The sequence below is a fragment of the Silurus aristotelis genome (genome assembly GCF_946808225.1).
Source record: "Silurus aristotelis genome assembly, chromosome: 4".
Classification (NCBI taxonomy): Eukaryota; Metazoa; Chordata; class Actinopteri; order Siluriformes; family Siluridae; genus Silurus; species Silurus aristotelis.
The window spans coordinates 9,047,220-9,073,606 of NC_139577.1; the positions used below are offsets into that span (position 1 = coordinate 9,047,220).

The 26,387-nt window shown below is 36.7% G+C and overlaps 1 protein-coding gene across 2 annotated transcripts in view; it reads left to right on the plus strand.

Annotated features, from left to right (window-relative positions):
- LOC310725168 (signal-induced proliferation-associated 1-like protein 2) overlaps positions 1-26,387 on the plus strand; it is a 93,149-nt gene that overhangs the window by 52,281 nt on the left and 14,481 nt on the right. The window contains exons 7-16 of one of the 2 annotated variants that reach the window (XM_083539858.1): positions 358-515; positions 764-1,340; positions 2,521-2,795; positions 4,441-4,692; positions 5,382-5,531; positions 9,375-9,487; positions 10,406-10,488; positions 17,771-18,153; positions 18,552-18,705; positions 20,651-20,870. In XM_083539858.1, coding sequence (XP_083395984.1) covers positions 358-515; positions 764-1,340; positions 2,521-2,795; positions 4,441-4,692; positions 5,382-5,531; positions 9,375-9,487; positions 10,406-10,488; positions 17,771-18,153; positions 18,552-18,705; positions 20,651-20,870 — 2,365 coding nt within the window. The remainder of the gene's footprint in view (positions 1-357; positions 516-763; positions 1,341-2,520; positions 2,796-4,440; positions 4,693-5,381; positions 5,532-9,374; positions 9,488-10,405; positions 10,489-17,770; positions 18,154-18,551; positions 18,706-20,650; positions 20,871-26,387) is intronic. The other variant, XM_083539859.1, reaches the window with a different exon arrangement.

Genomic DNA, 26,387 nt, shown 5'->3' on the forward strand with positions numbered 1-26,387 from the left:
TGTATTAGATGCACCTGCTTAGTACCAAGAGGAAGGTACTCTCTTAATTTTAAATATCATGTGACAAATTATATTATTCATCTTTTTTAACTGTGGTACTTTTAACTCTTGATCAAACTACTAATGCAGCAACAAGCTTGCGAAGTTGGTGATTATGGTATAATTTTTTTTTTTTTTCGGAGTCACTATATACAAACGGTTTGCTTTTAACAAAGATAAAATTATACTGTTTATTATGCAATGTGAAGTTTAAAGTAAATGATTTAAAACTGAGGGACTAGATGTCATTATAATTGCATAATACTTTGTATGTAACTTTTAAAGTGTTCTTCTGCACCTCTTTCTTCTTCCTTCCAGCTGCTCAGGAAAAGACACATTGGAAATGACATTGTCACCATTGTGTTTCAAGAACCAGGAGCATTGCCCTTTACACCTAAAAACATTCGCTCCCACTTTCAGCATGTATTTGTTATTGTTAAAGTCCACAATCCATGCACTGAAAACGTCTGCTACAGGTATGTTTCATATAGTTATTTATTTAACCCATTGAAGGTATTACAATATCTCTTTCACTCCTGCCTGTTATTCTTAAAAAAATAAAAAATAAAAAAGACTGGTTACTTTCAATTTAGTTAGTCAAATAATGCATTTTTAACTGTTTTTAGCTTCAGTCTGTTGAACTTTTACTTCTATGCCTTATTGAGTAACAATATAGAGGTGTCACAATATAAAGATGTGGTTCCATTTCTTCCCCCTTGAGCAGTGTGGCTGTATCAAGATCAAAAGATGTGCCTCTTTTTGGTCCTCCAATTCCTAAAGGTGTTACTTTTCCGAAGTCATCTGTCTTCAGGGACTTCCTCCTTGCCAAGGTCATCAATGGTGAAAATGCAGCACACAAGTCAGAGAAATTCTATGCTATGGCTACTCGAACACGCCAAGAGTACCTCAAAGACCTAGCAGAGAATTGTGTAAGCACGGCTACTGTGGACTCTGCTCTGAAGTTCAGCTTCATCACACTGGGAGCCAAGAAAAAAGAGCGGCTCATACCACGCAGGGATGCCCACCTTCATAGCATTGGAGCTATCATGTGGAGTGTGGTGGCACGGGATTTCAGCCAGTCAGTGGATGTTCAGTGCTTGCTTGGCATTTCCAATGAGTTCATTGTTCTGATCAATGAAGAGTCAAAGAATGTGATCTTCAACTGCTCCTGTCGTGATGTGATAGGCTGGACGTCCACCATCATGAGCATTAAGGTATTCTATGAACGTGGTGAATGTATAATGTTCTCAGCCCAGGAAGGCTATGGAGAAGACATCAGGCAAATCGTCTTGCGGCTTGAGGTGAGCAATTAATTACAACACAAGACTCACACTAGAGCAAGTCGTGAATGGCGCAGTCTATGACTAAAGGCTAAAGCTGGTAATAAAAGGATAATTAAATGAAAAAGATTAGACTAAGATGGGGCAGTCCTCAGTGAAGTTTAGAGACTAAATTCAACCGAAGGTCATGTCAACATTTAAGCAGGTTCTACATGACATGTTTTGATCTCCATCCCCAAATGACTTCACTGTTTAGAAAAACAGTAAGATAACCCTTGCCATTCCAATACTTTTGAAGGGGGCTGTACATCATAAGACATGAACTGTATTAAATAGAGTAGGCAGATATTATATTTTTAATATAATATAATATTATATATATATATATATATATATATATATATATATATATATATATATATATATATATATATATATATATATATATATATATATATATATATATAATTTTTTATTTTTTTATTTTTTTACTTATATTAGGTTTGTAAAAGTGTGTTGATATCTAACTCGATATGTGGGCATTCTCCAAATTGTTGCCACAAAGTTGGAGGTACATAATTGTTTAGGATGCCTTTGTTCATTATAGCTTTATAATTTCCTTCACTGGAACTAAGACGCCTAGCTACAGACGACAAGTAATTATATGGAGCAACTATTGAACATGAGCCAATTGCATTCTTCTGTGACTCATGTCTCTTGTCTTCAGAGCCGAAAAATCAATCAAACTGAATCTAAGCAAATGTATTCATACCAACTCTGTAATCTGCTTCGAATTCCATCATATTTACATGTACTTTACCAAATTGTTTCCTTTTGCTTTGCCATTAAAGTTTATGCTTTTAAATTAAAAAAGACGCAGCTAGTCTGTTTGGCTTGCCATTGGTTGTCCATCACACTGACGCAGGGCTAAAAAAAGTGCTACATTGCCACTGAAATATTTTAAAGTAACATCATGCAATGCATTTTGTTAAGGCAATATTCAAATGCAGAGTTAACTGTGTCAACAGTACCCAAGTATTCTGCAGTATTTTACAGCACAAAGTGTCCTAGAAAGACACAAATATAGTTATTTTTAAACACACTGACAGCTGCATGTTTTTGTTTTTTTTTTTAGTCTCCTTGCTTTTTGAAGTGTACTGCTGGTTTACTTACCACTGTCCCTCTCTGTGCATGATATTAGATAACCACCCATGGCTGCGAGACTACAGAAATGACACTACGCCGGAATGGCTTGGGACAGCTGGGATTCCATGTCAACTTTGAAGGCATTGTGGCTGATGTCGAGGCATTTGGATTTGCATGGAAAGCAGGCCTGCGCCAGGGCAGTCGCCTGGTGGAAATTTGCAAGGTGGCTGTAGCCACACTTACCCATGAGCAGATGATCGACTTGCTACGCACATCCATCACAGTCAAGGTGGTGATTATTCAGCCTTTTGAAGATGGTACTCCCAGAAGGTATTTCATTCTTTAGCTCCTTTTTTCTTTTTTTTTTTTTTTTTATCAAACCCTGTTTTCCCTTCTCTCTCTCTCTCTCTCTCTCTCTCTCTCTCTCTCTCTCTCTCTCTCTCTCTCTCTCTCTCTCTCTCTCTCTGCCTATCCTTTTTAGGCTTGCTCACTGGACAGAATTTGTTGGTTAAATCGGTTTCTAAGCAAGATATAATTTTGGTTTAATTTTAAGTCCAAACAAAACTCATATGAGTCAAATATGTTTTTAGATATGGTTGACCAACACAGAATTTCTTATCATTGCTTGTTATGCAACGATGAACTCCCTTTTCTCTCTTTCACACATACACCCCATTGCAGTTTGACACCAGTGAAGAGCCTGCATAAAGCAGATTTGCAGATATTCCAAGACTCCTGAAGATGGACAAGATTGTCTTGTGGATGACTGTATTGAATGCTGCAGAAAGTGATACATTGATGTTGTATACAGTGATGCAGTGAAATCATACACTGTTCTAACAGAAAACTCCATATCCAAACATCCAAACTCTTTCATTGTTATTGCTAAATATATTTTTAATGAAACTAACTATGATCTTACTACCGGCCAAAAAGAACAGAAAACTTTGGCTCTCCTGTCAACAAGTGTGAAGGATACATACATTTAATCTGTTCTGCCCCCACCGTGAAGGTCTGACCACAATCTCTTTTTACTGACAACTGTGACAATGAAGACAATAAGGAGGTGGCCACAGGAAGCAGAGATGGTTATGCAGATTATGCAGACAGATTGTCCTCAAAGTTGATGTGTTATAAGCAAAAAAAATGGGCTTTGACAAGGGCCAAATAGTGATGGCTAGACGACTGGGTCAGAGCATCTCCAAAACTGCAGTGTTTTGGGGTGTTCCCAGTCTGCAGTGGTGGGTAACTATCAAAAGTGGTCCAAGGAAGGGAGAGTGGTGAACCAGAGACCGGCTCATGGGTGGCCAAGGCTCATTGATGCATGTGGGGAACGAAGGCTGGCCCGTGTGGTCAGATCAAACAGACAAGCTGTAGCTCAAATGTTAATGCTGTTAATGCTTGATGGGTCAGGACTGTTTTGTCAGCAAAAGGGTGGCCAACACAACACACGCTCGACAAACTCAGCCATTCTGGACAATAAACAGCATCCTTTCTGTGACACGCTGATTAAACAGCTAAGAAGAACAACCTTTGTAGAACACACGTTCAGACCTTCTTGTTTTGTACTAACAGCAGTAACACTGTATAATAGCTCATCATTGTATTTGATTTGAGACATGATTTTGCACTGAGCCAGTCTTAGGATAAGCTAATTGAACAATACATTACTCCCATTAACTATCCATATCTATATGCACTTTAATTCTTTGTTTGTTTTTTGTCTTTTCTGTGCTTTTCAAATATCACTTATTAAAATACTGTATGTTTCTGTTACACTGCACTGCAAAATGTAAAATATATTCTTATGGCTGTAAGAGCAGCATTATTGCAACGTTTGCCTCAACAATCCGGATGTGCTGATCAGAAAGCTAGTGGAAACTTTAACTTAAGTGATGGAATTGTTTTAACTGATTCTGCATGTTAACATTTTTTAAAGAGAAACCTTATTTAAAATTATTGCCTGCACTTTCAGAGGCTGTTCTGAGCTTTACCGCATTCCCATGGTCGAATACAAACTGGATAGTGAAGGCACACCCTGCGAGTATAAGACCCCATTCAGGAGGAACACTACCTGGCACCGTGTGCCCACCACTCCAGGGTGCCAGGCCCTACCTCGAGGCTCACCCACTCAAGGTCCGGAACAATTGCAATGCCAACTTCAGCACAATGAGATCTCCATCCCATGCAGCACATCATTTGACAGGAAACTGTCAGATATCTCCAGGTATTCCCACAATCTAACCCTCTAACATTTAACATCTCTGCATATTAATAATTGCTATAAACTGATCCCTTGTACCCAAAAGACACACATTTGACTTTTTACACGAAGTAATAACTATACCCTGTGAGACAATTTGTCTTATTTTATAATACTCTTCTTGAACAGTTCATCCAAACTAATTTCCAAATTAAAACTCAATATGAAAATGTAATAGGATTTTCACAAAACAGGAAATATGTTGATTTTAATTTTAGACTAATATGCAGGTATTATATTAAGTCGAAACAAATGTTGGAAATGCCCTGTTCCACTCCAAGCTTCTACCACCCATAGCATTTTAAATAACTTCAGCAATTTTTGACTCTATCCAAAATGTTATCTTTAAGATCTGTAACTGGATTTTTAATCGTTGCTTTATTATATAAAAATCATGAGCACTTTTAGTCAGATAGCATTTAACAGAAATTTTGAACATATAGCACTGATCATCAAAAACCCTGATCATTATGGTTCTCTTCTTCTCCTTTGGAAGAGCTAATCTCAAATAACATGATTTAAAAAACATGGTCAGCAGGACCTTCTTGCCTTCACATTTCATAACAGTTGTTTCACAGAGCTTTATTCTGCAGTGCTGGTACACCACTACGTACAGCTTGTAATCATTTATTAGAATCCATTGCTCTCTGCAGGATGATACATGATCTGGAAAACCCACAGATATCCTGCAGTAAGTCACAGGCCAGTCAACACTACCGTAGTTCACCCAGTAATCAGTCGTCATCCAGTGACCCAGGGCCAGGTGGCAGTACAACTTGGATCCAACAGCCAGGATATGAGGGGTACGTCATGCAAACATGAATGCATGCTCACATACTACTTCTTATTGTTTAGGTTTAATGTCAATACAGTGGCTTATTCAGAGAAGCTTATTTAAGTTCAATTTAAGACAATCTTCACACAAACATTATTTTTCAATATATATAATTAAAGGTAAGAGATCTTCAACTCATTTATCTACACCTTTGTGTAACTGTGAGAACCTACAGCCAAGAAGTTAAACATTAGCATGATAATGAACATTATCTGTTTATTTTGTTTTACTCTACAGTCTGGTTATTTTTATGAAAGATGTAAGTCCTTTTTCTGCTCATGAAATATTCAATGAGAATGTTTCTATCGTGTTAATAAAAAGTACCCCCTATTTAACTTCTTGGGTTTTATGTATTAGGACATAAAAAATGTCCTTATCAAGTTTTAGAATGAGGTAGATACAACCTCAGATGAACACCAATGACACATTATGCTGTCATCATATATATATATATATATCTCAAAAAAAGCTAAAATGGAGAAACTATGTGTGTCAAAACTAAGCACACCCTACGATTCAGTAGCTTATAAAACCAATTTTAGCAGCAATAACTTGAAGTGTGTCACATTATTGTGGAGGAATTTTGACTCACTCTTTTTTACGATGTTGCTGTAGTTCAGTGAGGTTTGCTGGAATTTGTTTATGCACAGCTTTCTTAAGGTCCTGCCTCAACAATTGAATCAGGGCGAGGCCTGGGCTTTGACTGGGCATTGCAACATTGTGAGTCTGTTCTTTAACAGCCATTTACATTTACTCTTATCCAGAGCGACTTGCATTAATTTCATACACACAACTGAGAAGTTTTGGGGTTTTGGGGAAGTTTTGGGGTTAAGCCATTCTGTGGCACACTGGTGTGCCTGAAGGACATTGTTTTTTGTGGTTTGATCGAAGCAATTTTGGAATCCTAGCTTTGCTGCCATGTTTTTTGTTTTATACTTGTTCAGTCTTTTTCTTATTGTGCTGCCATGCCATGGCGCTGTAGAGTCTGAGCTGTAGTCCATGTCTTAGAGGATTGCATGGTCTGACCCCCGGGGTGTATTTCCTCGGATGTCCACTCCCGGGAAGACTGGCACCTGCCTTGAATGGTTTCCACTTAAAAATGTTTTTTGCTTTTCTTACTGTAGAATGATGGAAAGTTTGTAAATGGTCTTATAACCCTTCACAGATTGATGAGCAGTTACAGTTGCATCTTATTGCTGATGTCTTTCCTCCATGCTGTTGTGTTCATACACACCAGAATGCACCAGAGGTGGTCACACTTGCTGATGATCAGTTACTCAAGGGCACTAAAATCCTATGGAAGCAGTAACGGTGTTTCTTACTTAGTTACATAGTTTTACACACATTGGTTTGTCCATTTTGGCTTAATTTTTGTACAATAAATAATGACCGTTTAAATATCGTGTTGTTAATTTGGTTGTATTTGCCTAATTTTAAGGTGTGCTAAGGACAAGATGTTTGTTATTATGCCCTGATACATAAAACAATAGAATTCAAAAAGTATTTTCTTTTATTTTCACATGACGGTATAACACTCTTAACAATAAGCACAAAGCAGCTTTACAGTAATCTAGATAAGAGCTTCCAACTCCATAATGGGGTGAATTTAAATAAAGAATAACAAAATAAAAAGCGGACAAAAACATAAGCCAATCAAATTCAGTTAACCTACAAACCAAACAATAGTCAATAAAAAGGCTTCCTAAACTATGGTTGTTAGGTTTATGTCTATGATAAGTAGGGCTGCTCCTATCGATTATTTTAGTAATCGGGTATTCTAACGATTATTCCATCAATTAATCGTATAATCGGATTAAAACCTTTTCTTTATTAAAGAACAACACTAAATAAGAGCGAGAAAATACGACAGGTCTCTTAAAATGAACAAGTAATTTTTTTAATTGTTTTTCTTTTTAGAAAAATAAAAAATTTTATTGCTGAAATCACATACAACAAAGCAAAATAGCTGTGAAAACTAAACCCATTTAGTGATTTAACAAAATACAAATACAGTGCATTAAAAAAAAACCTTCGCAGTGACCTAAATCCGTGTATTTATTGCCAGCTTTTAAAACATGCTCCGCTACCCTCCTAAGCGGCCACTTCGAAGGGATTTTTTGAACATACTTTATATAAATAAAAATATAAAAATCTATTTCAAATGACTTTTAAAAGGTAACCGCACTTTCTTCGGCCTGAATCTTCTCCTCACCCCTTGCTGTTTTCTCCCTGTTCCTCTATTTTGCATTCTGCAGTGTCTTCTGTGTTACCTGTCCACAGCGTTCCAGAGTTTAGCAGGTGGTGCATCAGTAAAAACTCATGAAAACAGTAATGAGTTCATTTACAAATTGACAGTTCATCTGATTTTTTTCATGTATCCTGCTCAGATTAGAGAAACCACAAATCCAGTCCAGCACCAGCTACATCATTGATTTAAAAAAACAATGAACACCTTTAATAACAAAAATATGAAATTAAGGGTATACCTTAATATGCCTGATGCTTGAATATTGTATAATAGAATGCTGGATACCCTGTGTCATTTCCTTAAATTTTCTGGGTGATGCCCTGTTACCATTTGAAGTCTAACACACACTTGTGCAGTGTCTAGTTCAAGTTAGAACTAGAGTAAGCAGCTTAGCGAGACCCGTCAATAGACATGACACAGGAGAGTAAACAGTAAAAGTCATCCCTAAAAGTTTCTCTGAAATGGGGTGTTATATCTTGTACTGTGTTATAAGCAATTAGAGCCTTATTATTTAGCCACTATGAAAGTTCAGGGAGAGTATATAGGCAGGAAATATTAAGTCTTTTTATTTTATATATATATTACATCACATTTATATTACAAAAAAATAATTGATCAGTGAATTACTATGACACCTTATAATGAATGTGTGCATTTATTTTTTGTTAGTTTGTTTATTGCATTGAGGTACAGACATTTGGTATATGTTATTAAAAAATACAGAGGAGAAGCTTATGTGACACCCTCGTGTTACTTCATATTTTTAGTTAGTAAAAACATTAGCAAACCATGATCCAGTGCTGTCTTTTTGATACATTGTAGGAAGGGAGGCAGTTTGCAGTTCATTACAAGGCTTTGCAAATCCGTATTTATTGAATTATCAATGTTTCCTATAATTCCCTTTGCTGCATTTCATTATTAGCTACTGTCACTTTTTTGCCTTTGTTTGAAGATATCACTCTGGCATGGTTTATAGAATTATATATAAGGGAGCCCTTAAAGGCTTACCTAATTTTATATTCCTCTACTCTCACTATGTAGTTCTCTCAACTCAGAAGCTGCCTTTCTGATGGAAGTAAAATTGCTGTATGTATAAATCAGAGACATTGTGTGGACAAGTTGCCACAGGGTTGTCACCTATTCCCCACTTTATACCGGCTTTCTCTCTCTGCCTAAGACATTCAGAACGAAATCAGTCAAATAAATGTATATTTCTTTAACTATCACTGGTGCCCTCCAACATACTAATGCACACAAGTGAAACTATTCACATATTTTAGTTTACCTACTTTTGTTAAATAAAGAATAATAATAGTAATATTATAATAATTATTGATTTTTAAAAAAATATATTTTGTTTAACTGTACAATAAAATAATTATTTTAAATATTCAATATTGAAGAATTAATATTTCTTCAATCAGAGAAAAAAAAGTTATTTGTGTCAATTTAATAAAACGTCTTTGCTAAAATCTTGAATATTTTCTCAAACTGCATTTAATTCACTCTCAATCTGGAAGGATTAATGGGCCACTGATCTTTCTGAGTGTGTATTTCCTTCAGGTGTCATTCACCCATATTGCATCAACAATCGCCTGATCCTTCTGCACAAGTCACTGAAGGTGGTGAATGCTTGAGAGAGAAACAACCGATACTGGAGAGGACTCGCTCTGCAGGTAAGGTACAATTCAAGATATAACCTCAAAGACTATACAGGTTTAATATGGAAATTGTTGAAACCCACTGACTACCCTTTCCCCAGCCCGTGTGAGTTCGTAGTAAAGGTGTAACAGCGACACCTCTTAATTTGTATTAGGTGCACAAAATGAAATTACATGGCTTTTATTTTTAAGGCCACTATTGTTTTTCTTTATTAACATCATCTGTGCGCTTATGCATGACAGCGAATGTGTTGGACAGTTATTAGCCCTTAAATATGTCAACTATGTTGATGCAGAATGTAGAGTTTTCAACAAGGCATGGACTTCTAAATATTTATTTGCTGAAATCAAAAACAAGGCAAAGCTGTGTGCTTAGTGTGTGGAGAACATATATCGGTGTTTAAGGATTACAATTTGAATCGTCATTACGAAAGTAAACACGGAAAAAAAGACAAGAATTTGACTGATGCAGAGCAGGCACGAGCTTTGGAAGATTTACTAGCTAAACTGCAAAATCAAGGATTTTCTACAGAGCTTCACTCATCCAGGGATGCAGCAGTCAGGACCAGCTTTGTAATATCCAACAAAATTGCAAGATACAGTAAGCCATTCTCTAATGGGAAGTTTATCAAAGACTGTTTGGTGGAGTCTGCACTGCTAATATACCTTGAGAAAAAAGTCGCTTTAGCAAATGTGTCTCTCTCAAGGCTTGTCGAGAACATCGGGGGAAATTTGGTGCTTCAACTGCAAAAGAAACCGGACAATTTTGTCTTGTTTATCAAAGTAACTTGCTGTTTCACGTTCAGTTATTATGCTAGTTTTTTAAACATTGCAAAAGTTAAAGTTTTCCAAACTGTTTTTGTGATTATTCATATATATATATATATATATATATATATATATATATTTCTTCATGGTTTCTTCCCCATCCAGAGGCCAAGTGGCACAATTCCTCCACAAAGATCCTCAACTCTTCGAATGATAGAATCAAGGACTCACCTAACAAACTGTCCAGGGTGAGTTTCATTCTAATTTTTGCTAAAAAACTTCTTAAGGTTTTAGGCAGACTGTAATTGCTTAAGTCTTATTCATTTTTCTTAGTTCTACCCATCTCGAAGACTTCAGGACAGCTCTCAGGTGTTGTAAATCATTGTTTGTGCAGAGAATTATTTCAATAAGAAATTTTAAATGTTGCTATAATTAACCCAAATGGAAGGGTGACAAATTTTTGTAATTCACTGTCACTGTGTAATCACTTGATTACTCTCATGTCATGGAGCATTTTTGAGTCTTCTACTGCAGACAAAGTACTTGGTCAGCTGGCATATTGTTCTGTGCTTCAAATTGTGTAGAAATTGTTTAACTCAATTCAATTAATTGTTATTTGTATAGCGCTTTTAACAATGGACATTGTCAAAAAAAGGTTTACAAAAGGCAATGTGTTTTTAAAGAATAAATAAGATTGTTCTTAATAAGTGTAAATTTGTCCCTAATGAGCAATCCCATGGCGACTGTGGCAAGGAAAACCTCCCCGAGATGGCATAAGGAAGAAACCTTGAGGGAACATATCCCCATATGGGTGGCACCAAATGTCCATTTATTACAGCTATGGCAGCATAACCAAAAGGGAGAGCCAGAAGGTAACATAGACATGAGGGATCTCTGGGATAAGAGATGACCCACCACACCACCGTCAACAAACCTGAGTAAACGTGTAAGAGTTAGAGGAATATCCAAGCTCACCGAACACTCTATATCCATGATCCTTCCAGATCTGCTCCTTTACCTACGAAAAACCTACCAATGAAAGGCTTGAACAATTAGGCTGAGTCTGAGTCCGAAACAATTGGAATGCTGTTTCATAATTGTGGGGCTTTATAAGAGAAAGATCACTTTTTAATCTAAGTAGGTGTGGGGGGATCATATTGGTACAGAAGTTCACTCAGAACTACATTTCAAAAATTTTATTCCTAAGTAGGTGTGAAAAGAACGGCTGTGCTATAACGTTTTCTAGAATCTTAGAAATGAAGGTGAGGTTTGATATTGGCTTAAATTTGGATAGCTGGCAGGGGACAAGTTCAGGTCTCTTAATTGGGGTTTGATAACAGCCAGTTTGAAAGATTTAGGTACATAACCAGTGCTGATATAAGAATTTATTATTTTTTAGAAACTTGAAGGTAAAGGATCGAGAATACGAGTTGAGGAAATTACTTAAATTTATTAATTCTCTTGAAATTAGTGTACAACTTTGTAATTAATTATCAGTTATAATTATAGTGCTATCTACAGGGATTTTTATAGAATCATTTGTATTAACATTAATAGTATGGATTTTTTTTGCCTGATATTTTAAATTTTATTATTAAAAAATCATCACAACCTATTGATGCTGTGCATCTTTGTGCAGTGCTTTTATTCCCTGTTAATTTTGCTCCAGTACTGAACAAAAATCTATGATTATGCTTGTTATTTTCTATAAGGGTGGAGAAATATGCTGATCTAGCAGCACTAAGAGCTTTTTTTTTATAACTCAGGAGGCTCTCCTTCCATGCTATTTAAAATACTGTCAATTTATGTTCTAATTTCCGAGTGGTCTGATTTAAGGTGCACATGTGATTTGTTATACCACAGTGCTAATTTATTCTCCCTGATCATTTTATTTTGAAAGGAAACTTCATCAATTAGAGTGTAATGGAATGTTGATTCTAGACATTCAGTGGCCCAGTCAAGCTCTGCGGGGTCAAATAAAGATCAAATTCATTAACTTTAGAAAATTATTGATAATTTGTTGATCTTACTCAAAAAGATAAGTTCTAAAAAGTTATAGATGATGAAATACTGTAAAAAAAAAAATTCCAGAATTGAATTTCTTTTTCTTTATATATAAATACAGGTTTCTGTCACACAGTACATTAAACTCTTGATCAGTAATCATTTAATTTATAGTCAGCAACTTTAAAATAAGAGATCCAATATGCTGGCTGTGCATTCAGTCTTATTTAATTTAATATTAATCAAGTTACTTATACAGACTTTATGAGAATTTCTATATTGTGGTTCAGGAGACAGATCTCAATTTGATGGACCCTGAGTGACAACGGTTGATTTAGCCTGTTTGTCTGTTTGTCTCCCTGGCCTTGGCTCTGGACAGTCACTGGTTAACTAGTGACTGTAACTGTTCTGAGACTATATCCTATACTACAAGGAATAAGAGCAGCACCTTTCCGAGTGAGATGGATACCGTCCCGCCCTAACAGGCCAGCTATGCCCTCTAAATTGTTATCTATGAAGCCTACATTGTTTTTGGAGCACCACTCCACATCCTGCTTTTCAGTGACCATTACCTGCTGTAAGCTACATCGCCGTGCCACATTGGGTTGGGGCCAAAGCATATAAAAGCATCGGACATTGCCTTTGCTAATTTACACAACTCTATAATGTTACTCTTAGTTACCTCTGATTGTTGAAGGTGTATAACATACTTCTGTGTGAAAAACTACATTTATGGCATTTGGCAGACGCCCTTATCCAGAGCGACTTACAACTAAGCAGGGGAGGGTTAAAGGCCTTGCTCAAGGGTCAGGAATGGCAGCTTGGTGGTGGTGAGATTTGAACCTGTGACCTTTCGATTCAAAGTCCAATGCCTTAACCACTAAATTACCACCCAAGCTATCTTAGAGAACCTATGCTTTCCTAGAAACCTAAGCTGACCTGCTATGTCTAGTGCCCTGGCTGCCGGTATACACCGGTGCCCCTCAAGGTCTACACTGCTGGTGCCCCTCAAGGTCTAGCTAATTTCATGTGCCTCAGAATAGTCACCTATATCCAGAGCTCTAACAGGATTCTTAGTGGGTGCTTTAGTATGGAGAGCAAACCCGTTGGACACGTGAAGCGGAGAGGAACGGTGCTTCCGTGGGCAAACCTTAGCTTTAGCTTTGGCTTTGTGAGTATGCTGCCAAGTCATCACTAACTCGTCCAGCTGCAAGGACACTAATGCTGGAGTCGGGGGTATGCTAACTCGACCTAAGGCATCCAGACTTTCCCCAGAAGAACTCGCACTGACTCATTTTCTTTAGACTCTGGATGTGCTCATCTAATGCTAGGATCCTCTCTGTCAAAAAGCTAACTAACTTAAACTTCTCACAGATAAAATTATCGCTGGCGACGGAGAAAGATACACTAAGATACTATACATTCCACTCTCCACACACTGAATGAGCTGGGTGCTCGCCATATCAGAGGAATTGCTTATCTTAATGTGGCTACTGCAGTGTGTGTGTTTGCAGTTCTGATGGTAATGGCCTCCACTCACTGCTTTAAAACAGGGGAAAAAGCGCTCTTTCAAAAAGAAAAAAGAGAAATGCAGCCGACAGAAAGTAGAGAATACAGGAAATCAAAAAGATAAGTCAAGATTTTGTGAAATTGAAATTGCAATGCAGACACGAACATGAAATTTGTGGCAAACAAATCAACAACAGGAAACTGTCATAAGTAACTCCATTGTTCTTATTGTTTAGGGAGAGACCATGAATTCTTTATCTCTCTGATAGTGTAGGACACGTTGCCCTTGTTAACGTGTAATCAGTCCAGAAGGCAGTGTCCCAGGTTTTTAGCAGTGTGTGGACTTCAGCAGTCATCCACAATTTTTTGTTTGCATATGTGGTGATGGTCCTGCAGGAAATCAGATCTATGCAGATAACAGTCATTAATATTGTGTATTACTCCATGCAAGTGGTGTCCTCTCTGAATATACAGTATTTCTGGTCATGCTCTCAATTGTCTTAAAGTGCTCAGATGGCTCCCTCAGACCAGGTTCTTGGTTTGACATATCCATAGTGGTCTATATGGTGGGATTAGAAAAACAGATGGGGGTTGTACTTGAGCACTGTGTTAATGTCAACAAGGTCAAAAATATTTTTCCTCAAGTTGTGAAATCAACAGGCTGGTGGAATTTTGGGAGCATTAATTTAGGTTTACATGGCAAAAGTCCCTAGTGACAGTGAAGAATCTGGCTGGGTGTGCTGTCTGATTTACTGACCGTTAGGGTAGAGGCTGACCGAGTCATCGGTTTTGCTGATTAATCAATATCGATAGTTAATCTCTGCAAAAAATCCATCCATAGATGGTTGTGTCTGCGCTGGCGTTGCTGAGAAGGTCCGCTGTCATTATACAGTACGAGAGCTGCCTCTAGAGGCGAATCACTGACACCACATGATTTTTGTTTTAACACATCAGTTCATGGTGCATTAACTAAAATTAACATATAAAATAAAAATGTATTTAATTTAAAAATGTATTAGTAAATGTTGAATTAACAAACATATATATATATACAGTGAGGAAAATAAGTATTTGAACACCCTGCTATTTTGCAAGTTCTCCCACTTAGAAATCATGGAGGGGTCTGAAATTGTCATTGTAGGTGCATGTCCACTGTGAGAGACATAATCTAAAAAAAAAATATCCAGAAATCACAATGTATGATTTTTTAACTATTTATTTGTATGATACAGCTGCAAATAAGTATTTGAACACCTGAGAAAGTCAATGTTAATATTTGGAACAGTAGCCTTTGTTTGCAATTACAGAGGTCAAACGTTTCCTGTAGTTTTTCACCAGGTTTGCACACACTGCAGGAGGGATTTTGGCCCACTCCTCCACACAGATCTTCTCTAGATCAGTCAGGTTTCTGGCCTGTCGCTGAGAAACACGGAGTTTGAGCTCCCTCCAAATATTCTCTATTGGGTTTAGGTCTGGAGACTGGCTAGGCCACGCCAGAACCTTGATATGCTTCTTACAGAGCCACTCCTTGGTTATCCTGGCTGTGTGCTTCGGGTCATTGTCATGTTGGAAGACACAGCCTCGACCCATCTTCAATGCTCTAACTGAGGGAAGGAAGTTGTTCCCCAAAATCTCGCAATACATGGCCCCGGTCATCCTCTCCTTAATACAGTGCAATCGCCCTGTCCCATGTGCAGAAAAACACCCCAAAGCATGATGCTACCACCCCCATGCTTCACAGTAGGGATGGTGTTCTTGGGATGGTACCCATCATTCTTCTTCCTCCAAACACGTTTAGTGGAATTATGACCTAAAAGTTCTATTTTGGTCTCATCTGACCACATGACTTTCTCCCATGACTCCTCTGGATCATCCAAATGGTCATTGGCCAACAGTAACCTTGGAAACGGTGGTCCCAGCTCTTTTCAGGTCATTGACCAGCTCCTCCCGTGTAGTTCTGGGCTGATTTCTCACCTTCCTTAGGATCATTGAGCCCCCACGAGGTGAGATCTTGCATGGAGCCCCAGTCCGAGGGAGATTGACAGTCATGTTTAGCTTCTTCCATTTTCTAATGAATGCTCCAACAGTGGACCTTTTTTCACCAAGCTGCTTGGCAATTTCCCCATAGCCCTTTCCAGCCTTGTGGAGGTGTACAATTTTGTCTCTAGTGTCTTTGGACAGCTCTTTGGTCTTGGCCATGTTAGTAGTTGGATTCTTACTGATTGTATGGGGTGGACAGGTGTCTTTATGCAGCTAATGACCTCAAACAGGTGCATCTCATTTAGGATAATAAATGTATTGGAGGTGGACATTTTAAAGGCAGACCTACAGGTCTTTGAGGGTCAGAATTCTAGCTGATAGACAGGTATTTCTGCTATTGTAGAATTGCACAATTCTGTTTACATTTCTCTGTTTAAATTTTTCTGCTACTGTGCACCTTATTCTGTCACGACAGGTTTTACTGGCTATTGCTGTTTTTATTTTTATATTTTGTGTATTGTGTATTGTCCTGCACTGTCCTGTGTTGTCTTGCACTGTCCTGTGTTGTCCTGCACTGTCTTGTGTTGTCTTTTGCACTGTTTGCACCAGATGCACACATGCACTTTATGTGGCGAGGATCTTAGTTCCTGGCCCTGTGTTCTTCTGTTCTGTGACTGTTGTTTTATGTTGTTTTATATAGCACCTGGGTTCAGGAGGAACGTTGTTTAATTTCACTGTGAACTGCATCAGCTATATATGGTTGAAATGACAATAAAAGCTTCTTGACTTGACTTGAGTTGTTCAAATACTTATTTGCAGCTGAAATACAAATAAATAGTTTAAAAATCATATATTGTGATTTCTGAATTTTTTTTTTTTAGATTATGTCTCTTACAGTGGACATGCACCTACGATGACAATTTCAGACCCCTCTATGATTTCTGAGTGGGAGAACTTGCAAAATAGCAGGGTGTTCAAATACTTATTTTCCTCACTGTATATATAAGATAACAAAAGCATTTATTAACTTAAGTTAATATTACAAATGTAATTTTACTGTAAAGCATTACCATTTCGCATAAATCCAAACAGTCGTGCTTACAATATCTTCACAAAATCCAGATTTCACATTTATTCATTAGTGGACAGTAAAAAAATTACTCTTTAAAAAAATAAAAAAATAAAGGAAACACACTGTATGGTGTTTTCTTCGTGTTTTAGTTTGAAATGATCCCAAACAATGGAAACCCGTTGTTTTCTTTGGCCTGAATCCTAACTAAGCTTGTCTCATGAGTTTTTTTCTCTCAATTACAAGTTTATTTTTTATAATTCATACTTTTTTTTATAAGCATCCAACATTTCTGGTACATCCACTGGTCACCAAGTTCCTCTAGAGCTGATTGTTAGACAGAGTTCTCTCCAGGGATAACATTCAATTCTATTACTTGTAGCCCATTTTATTTTTAATGTGTAATGCCTTCCAGCACTACAAAGGGAGTGATTTTTGCATGCTTCATTTTTTTAAAATTCTGCAACATCTCCTGTGTTACCTGTCCAGAGCGCTCCAGAGTTTAGTGGGTGGTGCTTCGATATTAATGGTCTGTGGGGAAATACAGTGCTCCATATGTATTTAAATAGACTAAACTAAAATTATCTGCCTCAATGATTTTTTTTGTATGTAAGTTACTCTCCATTCGGGGAGTCTTTTACTTTAACTTCACTACATTTTAAAATGTAATCAAAGTGGAGTCAAAATGCCAGCATTTTAAGCTCTCCAAATAAGAGAATTACTGAAAAATATAATTCACTCATTTACAAAGTGACAAATAAATTCAGATTGTTAGTCTGCAGCAATAATTTAATTCAATTCATTTTTATTTGTATAGCACTTTTAACAATAAACATTGTTTGAAAGCAGCTTTACACAGATAATGTGGTGATTAAAAATTTATAAGATGTTCATTGTATTAAATACAAACTTTGTATTGAATAATGTATTATTGCAAATAAATATATGTATTTGTATGTGTTTACCAGGGTGGAGATAAAACCTCAAGTCACTCAAGCAGCAACACACTGTCAAGCAGTGCCTCTAGCAGTAACAGTGATGAGAAGCACTTTGGTTCAGGTGACCTGATGGACACAGAGTTGATTGGTCTCACTTGTATCAAAGGAGCTTCCACAGACAGTGGCATAGACACAACAGTTCCACCCACAGGGGATCCCCTTGCTGCCATGGCTCACCTGGTGCTGCAGTGCCAGGTTGCAGTTGATCGGGGCCATATTTGGACCCAGGAGAATCCAGAGAAAAGAGGCGAGAAACCTATACAGCTGTTCCGGCCTCAGAGTTATACTATGACCAGACCCCCAGACATGAACAACAGTATAAAAGATCTGAGAGAGATTGCATCACACTCAAGGTGAGAGACAAGTAGATTCGGTTTAATATAGCTATGTTTTTATTTGAGTAAGATTGATAAATGTACATTTGGTTGAATGAATCGCTTTTTTTTTTTTTTTTTTACAACAATTTCTTTACAGCTCTTTTAGGCTACTGGCTATCTTGCTCTTTCTAGACTTTTTCTATTGAATATCTTTAATTTAAATGTTCAGACTACAGTCTATTATTACTTTATGTACTATGATCACTTTGAATTAAATAGATTCATTTAATAAGTGTTATTAAATAAAGGTAATTGAAAGTGTCTGATCTGAATCTTACCATTGTAAAAATATAATCTCCTGTGCCTAATAATAATAATAATAATCCTGAAGTTGTAACTAACTTTAGGCTTTATTTGGCATTTGTTCTTTATAGACAGATGTATGGGATGGAAGCAGCATGCCATATCCAGGAAGGAGAAAAAGAAATAGGGGGCAGGGACCAGTCAGAAATGACGAAAACCCATTCAAAGGTTATGCTTCCCAACAGCCTTTCTGGACAGGAGGTCTGCAGAAAGGTAAACGGCAAAGTACACAACAGCCATATACTTAATATAATAATATTATTCGACACTAAAGATGCTTCACATTAACAATAGGTGAGCAGCAGCAGAGAAACAATGTCATCAGGTCTAGAAGGAGAACTGGGAAGCAAAAGATCTGAATCAGAACAAAAAAAAGATTTTTTTTTTATTTTTAAAGTGAAAAAAGTTCTCATTGAACCCTGGACAAGAGTTGAACTAAGTTCATGGTAGTTAATGGTAAGGTTTCCTTAGAATTACACCTTAACCACTGTTCCACAGAGCAAACAAAATTCCTCATAAACAGATAAAGCAGATTTCCAAAAACAAGTTATGAAGTAAAATTGATAAAATATCCAAAAACCTCAATATCAAGATTAAAAAATGACAACAATTACAAAATATCCAGCAAAAATTCAATTCATAAAGTCAAAAGACAGTTGCATGGTACTCACACAATTAAAAGTGAGGGTTAAATTAGCATAGCAAATCAGAGACATGAAAACTGTAAGATTAACATTTTGAAAATCCAAAAAAAAAAAAAAGAAATGTAGAATGCCTTCATCTAGTGTGTAAAATTTATCTAGAGAGAAAAGATGGATAGATAGTAAACATGCTACATAAGGCTTTTTTTGTTTGAGAGAAGCCTTTTTTAAGTTTGAGAGAACATTACTGTCTTGTGCATGTAACTGAATGAAAATAATATTCAGGCTGCACACCATGGAGGAATATAGGAAAGAGTATGTAGATCAGAGTTAACACTTTTAAAAGAAGGTCTCAGACAAATGTTTTCCAAAGTCTTGCATTTCTGGACTGCGTAGCCAATTATGTAGCAAAACAAGCATAATTTGTTTTTCTTACTATTTGCATTCCAAGCATTTAATTTAGAAATGTAATGATCTATTTTCTAAAGCATAGCTCTGGGTGTTGGTTATGTGGATAGCATATTAGTGTGTACAGGGATTGGTCAAACTCAACTGCTCCAGCTGACTGTAGATTAATGCTGAGTGGTGACATCATTACCAGATGACAGTAGTAAATAGCCGACACACTTGTAAGTGTGCGATGAATCTTCTGTGGCTTCTGCATTCTCTAATGACTGGCAAAATAAAACCCGTTAAATTGGGATGTTACCCCAGAATTTTGCGTGTTGGTGGACAAGGGCAAAGTGTTATCACAACGTTGACTTCCCTCTGCTACTGCTCAGTAGGCGTGATTGCTTGCCACCAGTCTGATATTTGCTGTCATCTGCTGCATTTATGTTATTACCAAGTTTTCTTTCATGTGATGGAGACTGTGCAGGATAAAAAGCTTTAATACTTGTTTGTGAAAGCAGTCTAGAAAACTAGAAAAATATAAGGTAAAAAAAAAAAAAAGCAGGCTTGGTTAGGTGAATAACTACAGGATAAAGTGGGTTAGGCAAGACACAGAAACATGAGTAGAAACAAACAGGTCAAACCACAATATCTGTGGCAGAGAAAAAAGGCTTAGTAGCATCAGAAAGGTAAGCTGAGCGCATGTGTTGCATACCTTTGGAGTCTTATGTGTCAGCGTATGTGATTGTGAACAAATGTCACTAATCGAAAGTCCAGTCAAAGGCCAGTCATGTTTATAGACTGTGCTGCATGTTGAAAGCTGGAGTTTGCAGTTTTGGTTGATTTGACACCCACAGCCTATTTCTCTCTGTATACTGTGTACTATAACATACCATAACCCTTACCACTTACTGTCTGGTTCACGACTACAGCTCATTTTATGGTTTATGTCTACCTGACCATCTTCCCATACAGGCATCAGTCCAGAATTGACCATTACATTCATGATATTTGGCAGACATTCTTATCCAGAGCGATTTACAATAATGAAATGATTATATTAACATTGCCCCACCATGCCATCTTTCTGTGTAGTAAGTGTAACCTCTGTCTTGTTGTGTCTGTCTGTCTTTAATCAGGCTTTGGTATCTGAAATTCATCTTCCCTGCCGTGTACTGTACCGTACTCTGTCAGAAGAGAGTATGTGCAGTAATCGCAAAGGCTCATCCTATGCCAGCTCCCGCAGCTCAGTGCTTGACCAGGTTCTACCAAATGATATACTGTTTAGCAGCACTCCACCTTACCACAGCACTCTCCCCCCTCGCATTGGCCGCACTCAGCCGTTATCCAACCTCCGGAGTGAGTACTTTTATTGTTACCAATGCTTTATCTCTTTGGGTGTATACAATTTTTTTTTTTTTTAAACCATTTTGACCAACCTGTTAGCCATTATTTTATCACAGCAGATCATATTACATTGTAGTAACAATACAAAAATGATCATGTAGCTCTTTTGTTTGAAAGACAGAATAAAATAGTTTCTGCTATAGCTATATTTAAAAAAAATTTAAAGGTTATGAAATTATCTGGATTTTCGGTGTCAGTGTTGCCACTTTTTAATATTGTCTGAGACACTGTAAAGCATGTCAAACACTTAGTCCCTCATTTTCATCCGTTTTTATTCATTTATTCTGTTTATATATATATATATATATATATATATATATATATATATATATATATATATATATATAAATGTGTGTGTGTATATATATATATATATATATATATATATATATATATATATATATATATATATATATATATATATATATATATAAACAGAATAAATATATATATATATAAATGTGTGTATAATTATATATATAAAAACTGAATAAATGTGTGTGTGTGTGTGTGTGTATATATATATATATGTGTGTATATATATATGTGTGTGTGTGTGTGTGTGTGTGTGTGTATATATATATTTTATATATATATAAAAAATGTGTGTATATATATAAAAGTGTGTGTGTGTGTATATATATATATATATATATATATATATATATATATATATATATATATATATATATATATATATATATATATATATATATACACACACACACACACACACACACACACACACACACACACACACACACAGTGTTGTGCTAGTTACTAAAAAAAATAGTAACTAGTTACAGTTACTCGTTACTTTATTCAAAAAGTAACTCAGTTACTTTGTTGATTATTTACACCAAAAAGTAATGCGTTACTGTTAAAAGTAACTTTTTAGTTACTTTTTTAAAGAACCTTCTTTAATGTTCCTATTAATGCCCTTTTATGCGTTATGGTCTATACAAACACAAAACTGACTTAAACACAAAGTAATTTTTAAACACTATTTTATTTAAGTCAGACCAGCACAAACTGAATATATTACAAGGATTTCTGAAATAAATAACAAAACAAGCTGAATAATATATTCACAATCAAGTAGTATGAAAACTATCAACAATGTAGAACAGAACACCGGGTTAGCTTCTAGCTTCTAGCATGAAGTTCCTGGAGGAGCTTCAACAGATTGGAGTTGCTGTTTATCGCAGTAGATACAAGCTTCGAACCAGAAAGACACAGCTTACATTTGACTAAAAAGTTTTTGTATTTATACTCAACTAAAGTGAAATAATGAGCATATATCCACTTTGAGGAACTCGTCTTGCTCTCGCCTCGACTCTCCATTACTGCCGCACAGACCCAATTAAACGGAGACACGCCCACAGTGCGTCTTCTACGGGTATACAGAGGGTAATCCTCCAATCCTACAATGTGTCTCTGCTGTAAACAGGTTAGGCTGTAGTCTACACTTCAGCCGAAATTCATTCATTTAAAAAAGTAATGGGTAACACACCACACGGTAACGGTAACGAAGTTACTTCATTTTTATAGTAACGCTTTACAGTATTAGTTACTGTCAAAAGTAGCGCGTTACTTCCCAACACTGTATGTGTGTATATATATATATATATATATATATATATATATATATATATATATATATATATATATATATATACATACATACACACACAGTGGAACCTCGGAGCTCACGGGCTCAGCGCTCACGACTTCGCATGCTCGCGACTTTCATTCCGACCGGCGACTCTCATTCAGATCGGCTCGTGAGCAACCGCGAGCTGCTCAAAACGCTAGTTTTAACATTTCTAATCAAGGTTTATCTCATTAAAATTGTCTAATAATTAAGTGTTATGGAGTGAAATGGTGTTATTTACTCATTTAAATCGATTTCGTATAGTGTTCTTTGGGTTTTTACTGGGTTAGAAGGGGCGTATCAAAAGGTCGCGAAAATTGCGATCGGTCTTAGTCCCTAACCCTCGCGAGCTCCGAGGTTTCACTGTATGTATGTATGTATGTATGTATGTATGTATGTATATATATATATATATATATATATATATATATATATATATATATATATATATATATACAATGTGTGTGTGTATGTATGTATGTATGTATGTATATATATATATATATATATATATATATATATATATATATATATATATATATATATATACATATATATATACAGTGAGGAAAATAAGTATTTGAACACCCTGCTATTTTGCAAATTCTCCCACTTAGAAATCATGGAGGGGTCTGAAATTGTCATCGTAGGTGCATGTCCACTGTGAGAGACATAATCTAAAAAAAAAAAATCCAGAAATCACAATATATGTTTTTTAAACTATTTATTTGTATGATACAGCTGCAAATAAGTATTTGAACACCTGTCTATCAGCTAGAATTCTGACCCTCAAAGACCTGTTAGTCTGCCTTTAAAATGTCCACCTCCACTACATTTATTATCCTAAATTAGATGCACCTGTTTGAGGTCGTTAGCTGCATAAAGACACCTGTCCACCCCATACAATCAGTAAGAATCCAACTACTAACATGGCCAAGACCAAAGAGCTGTCCAAAGACACTAGAGACAAAATTGTACACCTCCACAAGGCTGGAAAGGGCTACGGGGAAATTGCCAAGCAGCTTGGTGAAAAAAGGTCCACTGTTGGAGCATTCATTAGAAAATGGAAGAAGCTAAACATGACTGTCAATCTCCCTCGGACTGGGGCTCCATGCAAGATCTCACCCCATGGGGTCTCAATGATCCTAAGGAAAGTGAGAAATCAGCCCAGAGCTACACGGGAGGAGCTGGTCAATGACCTGAAAAGAGCTGGGACCACCGTTTCCAAGGTTACTGTTGGTAATACACTAAGACGTCATGGTTTGAAATCATGGATGGCACGGAAGGTTCCCCTGCTTAAACCAGCACATGTCCAGGCACGTCTTAAGTTTGCCAATGACCATTTGGATGATCCAGAGGAGTCATGGGAGAAAGTCATGTGGTCAGATGAGACCAAAATAGATCTTTTGGGTCATGATTCCACTAAACGTGTTTGGAGGAAGAAGAATGATGAGTACCATCCCAAGAACACCATCCCTACTGTGAAGCATGGGGGTGGTAGCATCATGCTTTGGGAGTGTTTTTCTGCACATGGGACAGGGCGACTGCACTGTATTAAGGAGAGGATGACCGGGGCCATGTATTGCGAGATTTTGGGGGAACAACCTCCTTCCCTCAGTTAGAGCATTGAAGATGGGTCGAGGCTGTGTCTTCCAACATGACAATGACCCGAAGCACACAGCCAGGATAACCAAGGAGTGGCTCTGTAAGAAGCATGTCAAGGTTCTGGCGTGGCCTAGCCAGTCTCCAGACCTAAACCCAATAGAGAATCTTTGGAGGAAGCTCAAACTCCGTGTTTCTTAGTGACAGGCCAGAAACCTGACTGATCTAGAGAAGATCTGTGTGGAGGAGTGGGCCAAAATCCCTCCTGCAGTGTGTGCAAACCTGGTGAAAAACTACAGGAAACGTTTGACCTCTGTAATTGCAAACAAAGGCTACTGTACCAAATATTAACATTGACTTTCTCAGGTGTTCAAATACTTATTTGCAGCTGTATCATACAAATAAATAGTTAAAAAATCATACATTTGTGATTTCTGGATATTTTTTTTTTTTTAGATTATGTCTCTCACAGTGGACATGCACCTACGATGACAATTTCAGACCCCTCCATGATTTCTAAGTGGGAGAACTTGCAAAATAACAGGGTGTTCAAATACTTATTTTCCTCACTGTTTGTATGTATGTATGTATATATATATATATATATATATATATATATATATATATATATATATATATATATATTTATGTGATTGTTATATCATTAACTATTACCTGTTAAGCAATCTTTAACTTTTATAAAATATATTTATGAAAGAATAAACTCATCACCAAAATATTTAGATCTCACACAATATACATTACATTAACAGTAATTACATTACATTAATAATAATAATAATAGTGTATTACCCCCAAATGTTAGTGTTTTTTTTATCCAGTGCTCTCAATCCCTGTCCACCCTCAGTGTTAAAGTATATGTATTAAATGTAAGCAAAAAAATTACATGGAACTTTTTTGAAAAATGTTAATTTTTCCAATAATTTGTTTCCATAAGTGTGCAGATTCTTTTTAATTAGTTAATTTGACTGTTTTAAGAAAAAAACAATAATAATTTAATTACAGCTGTAATCGATAGAATAATTTTTTTTTTTTAAGTCCTTAAATAAAGCTGGAGGATTTTCTTCTTTCTAGATTTATGACACTTTGAGTTTTTGCGCATAGCATAATCAATTTCACTGTTGCACCACCAGTGGGCAGATAAGACCGATCTCAATAGCCTGACTATTACCTATTGATCAAATTTTATTTGCAGTTTGGTCTGTACAATTATTTTTAGGTTAGAAAAAAACCAAATAAATATAACTGCAAGCGGTGTACTGGCCAAGCATTGGGTACATGCTATTACTATGGTAGCTTTGTGCTAAAATGGTAGATTAATACTAAAACTAAATTTGTGATGCAATGTGAAATGGCTGATGGCCCTTATTGTTTTGGAATAATCTAGTTCATTCACTGTAAATGACTCCTAATGTCATTTTAATATATATATATATATATATATGGTACAGTACACACTAGGGGTGTAATGGTACACAAAATTCGTTAGTAATTTAGTTTATAAAAAAATTAATTTGAATAAATCAAATTAATACGTTTTATTATATTGATTAAAATGAGTAATCAATTAAAGAACTGCACATAAATTAAAGAACACTAAACAGAAATGCACATCTCCGCTGTCCTCACTATCCGCTGTAGGGTCTTGTGGTCTGAGACGTTGCCGTTTCCAAAGCAGGCAGTGATGGATGCTTTCGATGGTCCCTCTGTAGAAGGTTGTGATGATGTGTGGTGGAAGCTGTGCCTTTCTGAGCTTTCTCAGAAAGTAGAGACGCTGCTGGCCTCCCCTTTTGTTATGAAGCTGGTGTACGCTGCTGGGACCAGGTGAGGTTCTCTGCCAGGTGAACACCGAACTATTTGCTGCTCTTCATGATCTCCACGGAGGAGCCACTGATGTTCAGCGGGGAGCGGTCGATTTGAAGTTGAACTGAAGTCAACAACCATCTCTTTTGTTTTGTCTACGTTCAGAGACGGGTTGGCTTTACACCGGTCTGTAAACCTCTGCACCTCAGCCCTTAGGGGCCTCTTTGCATCTCAGCCCTGAGGGGCCCCAGTGCCCAATGTGATGCTGTTCACGATCCGGACTGCCAGAGGTCTTCCGATCAAATAGTCAAGAATCCAGTTACAGAAGGAAATGTTCAGGCCCAACAGGCTCAGCTTCGTAATCAGGTGCTAAAGAATGATGGTGTTGA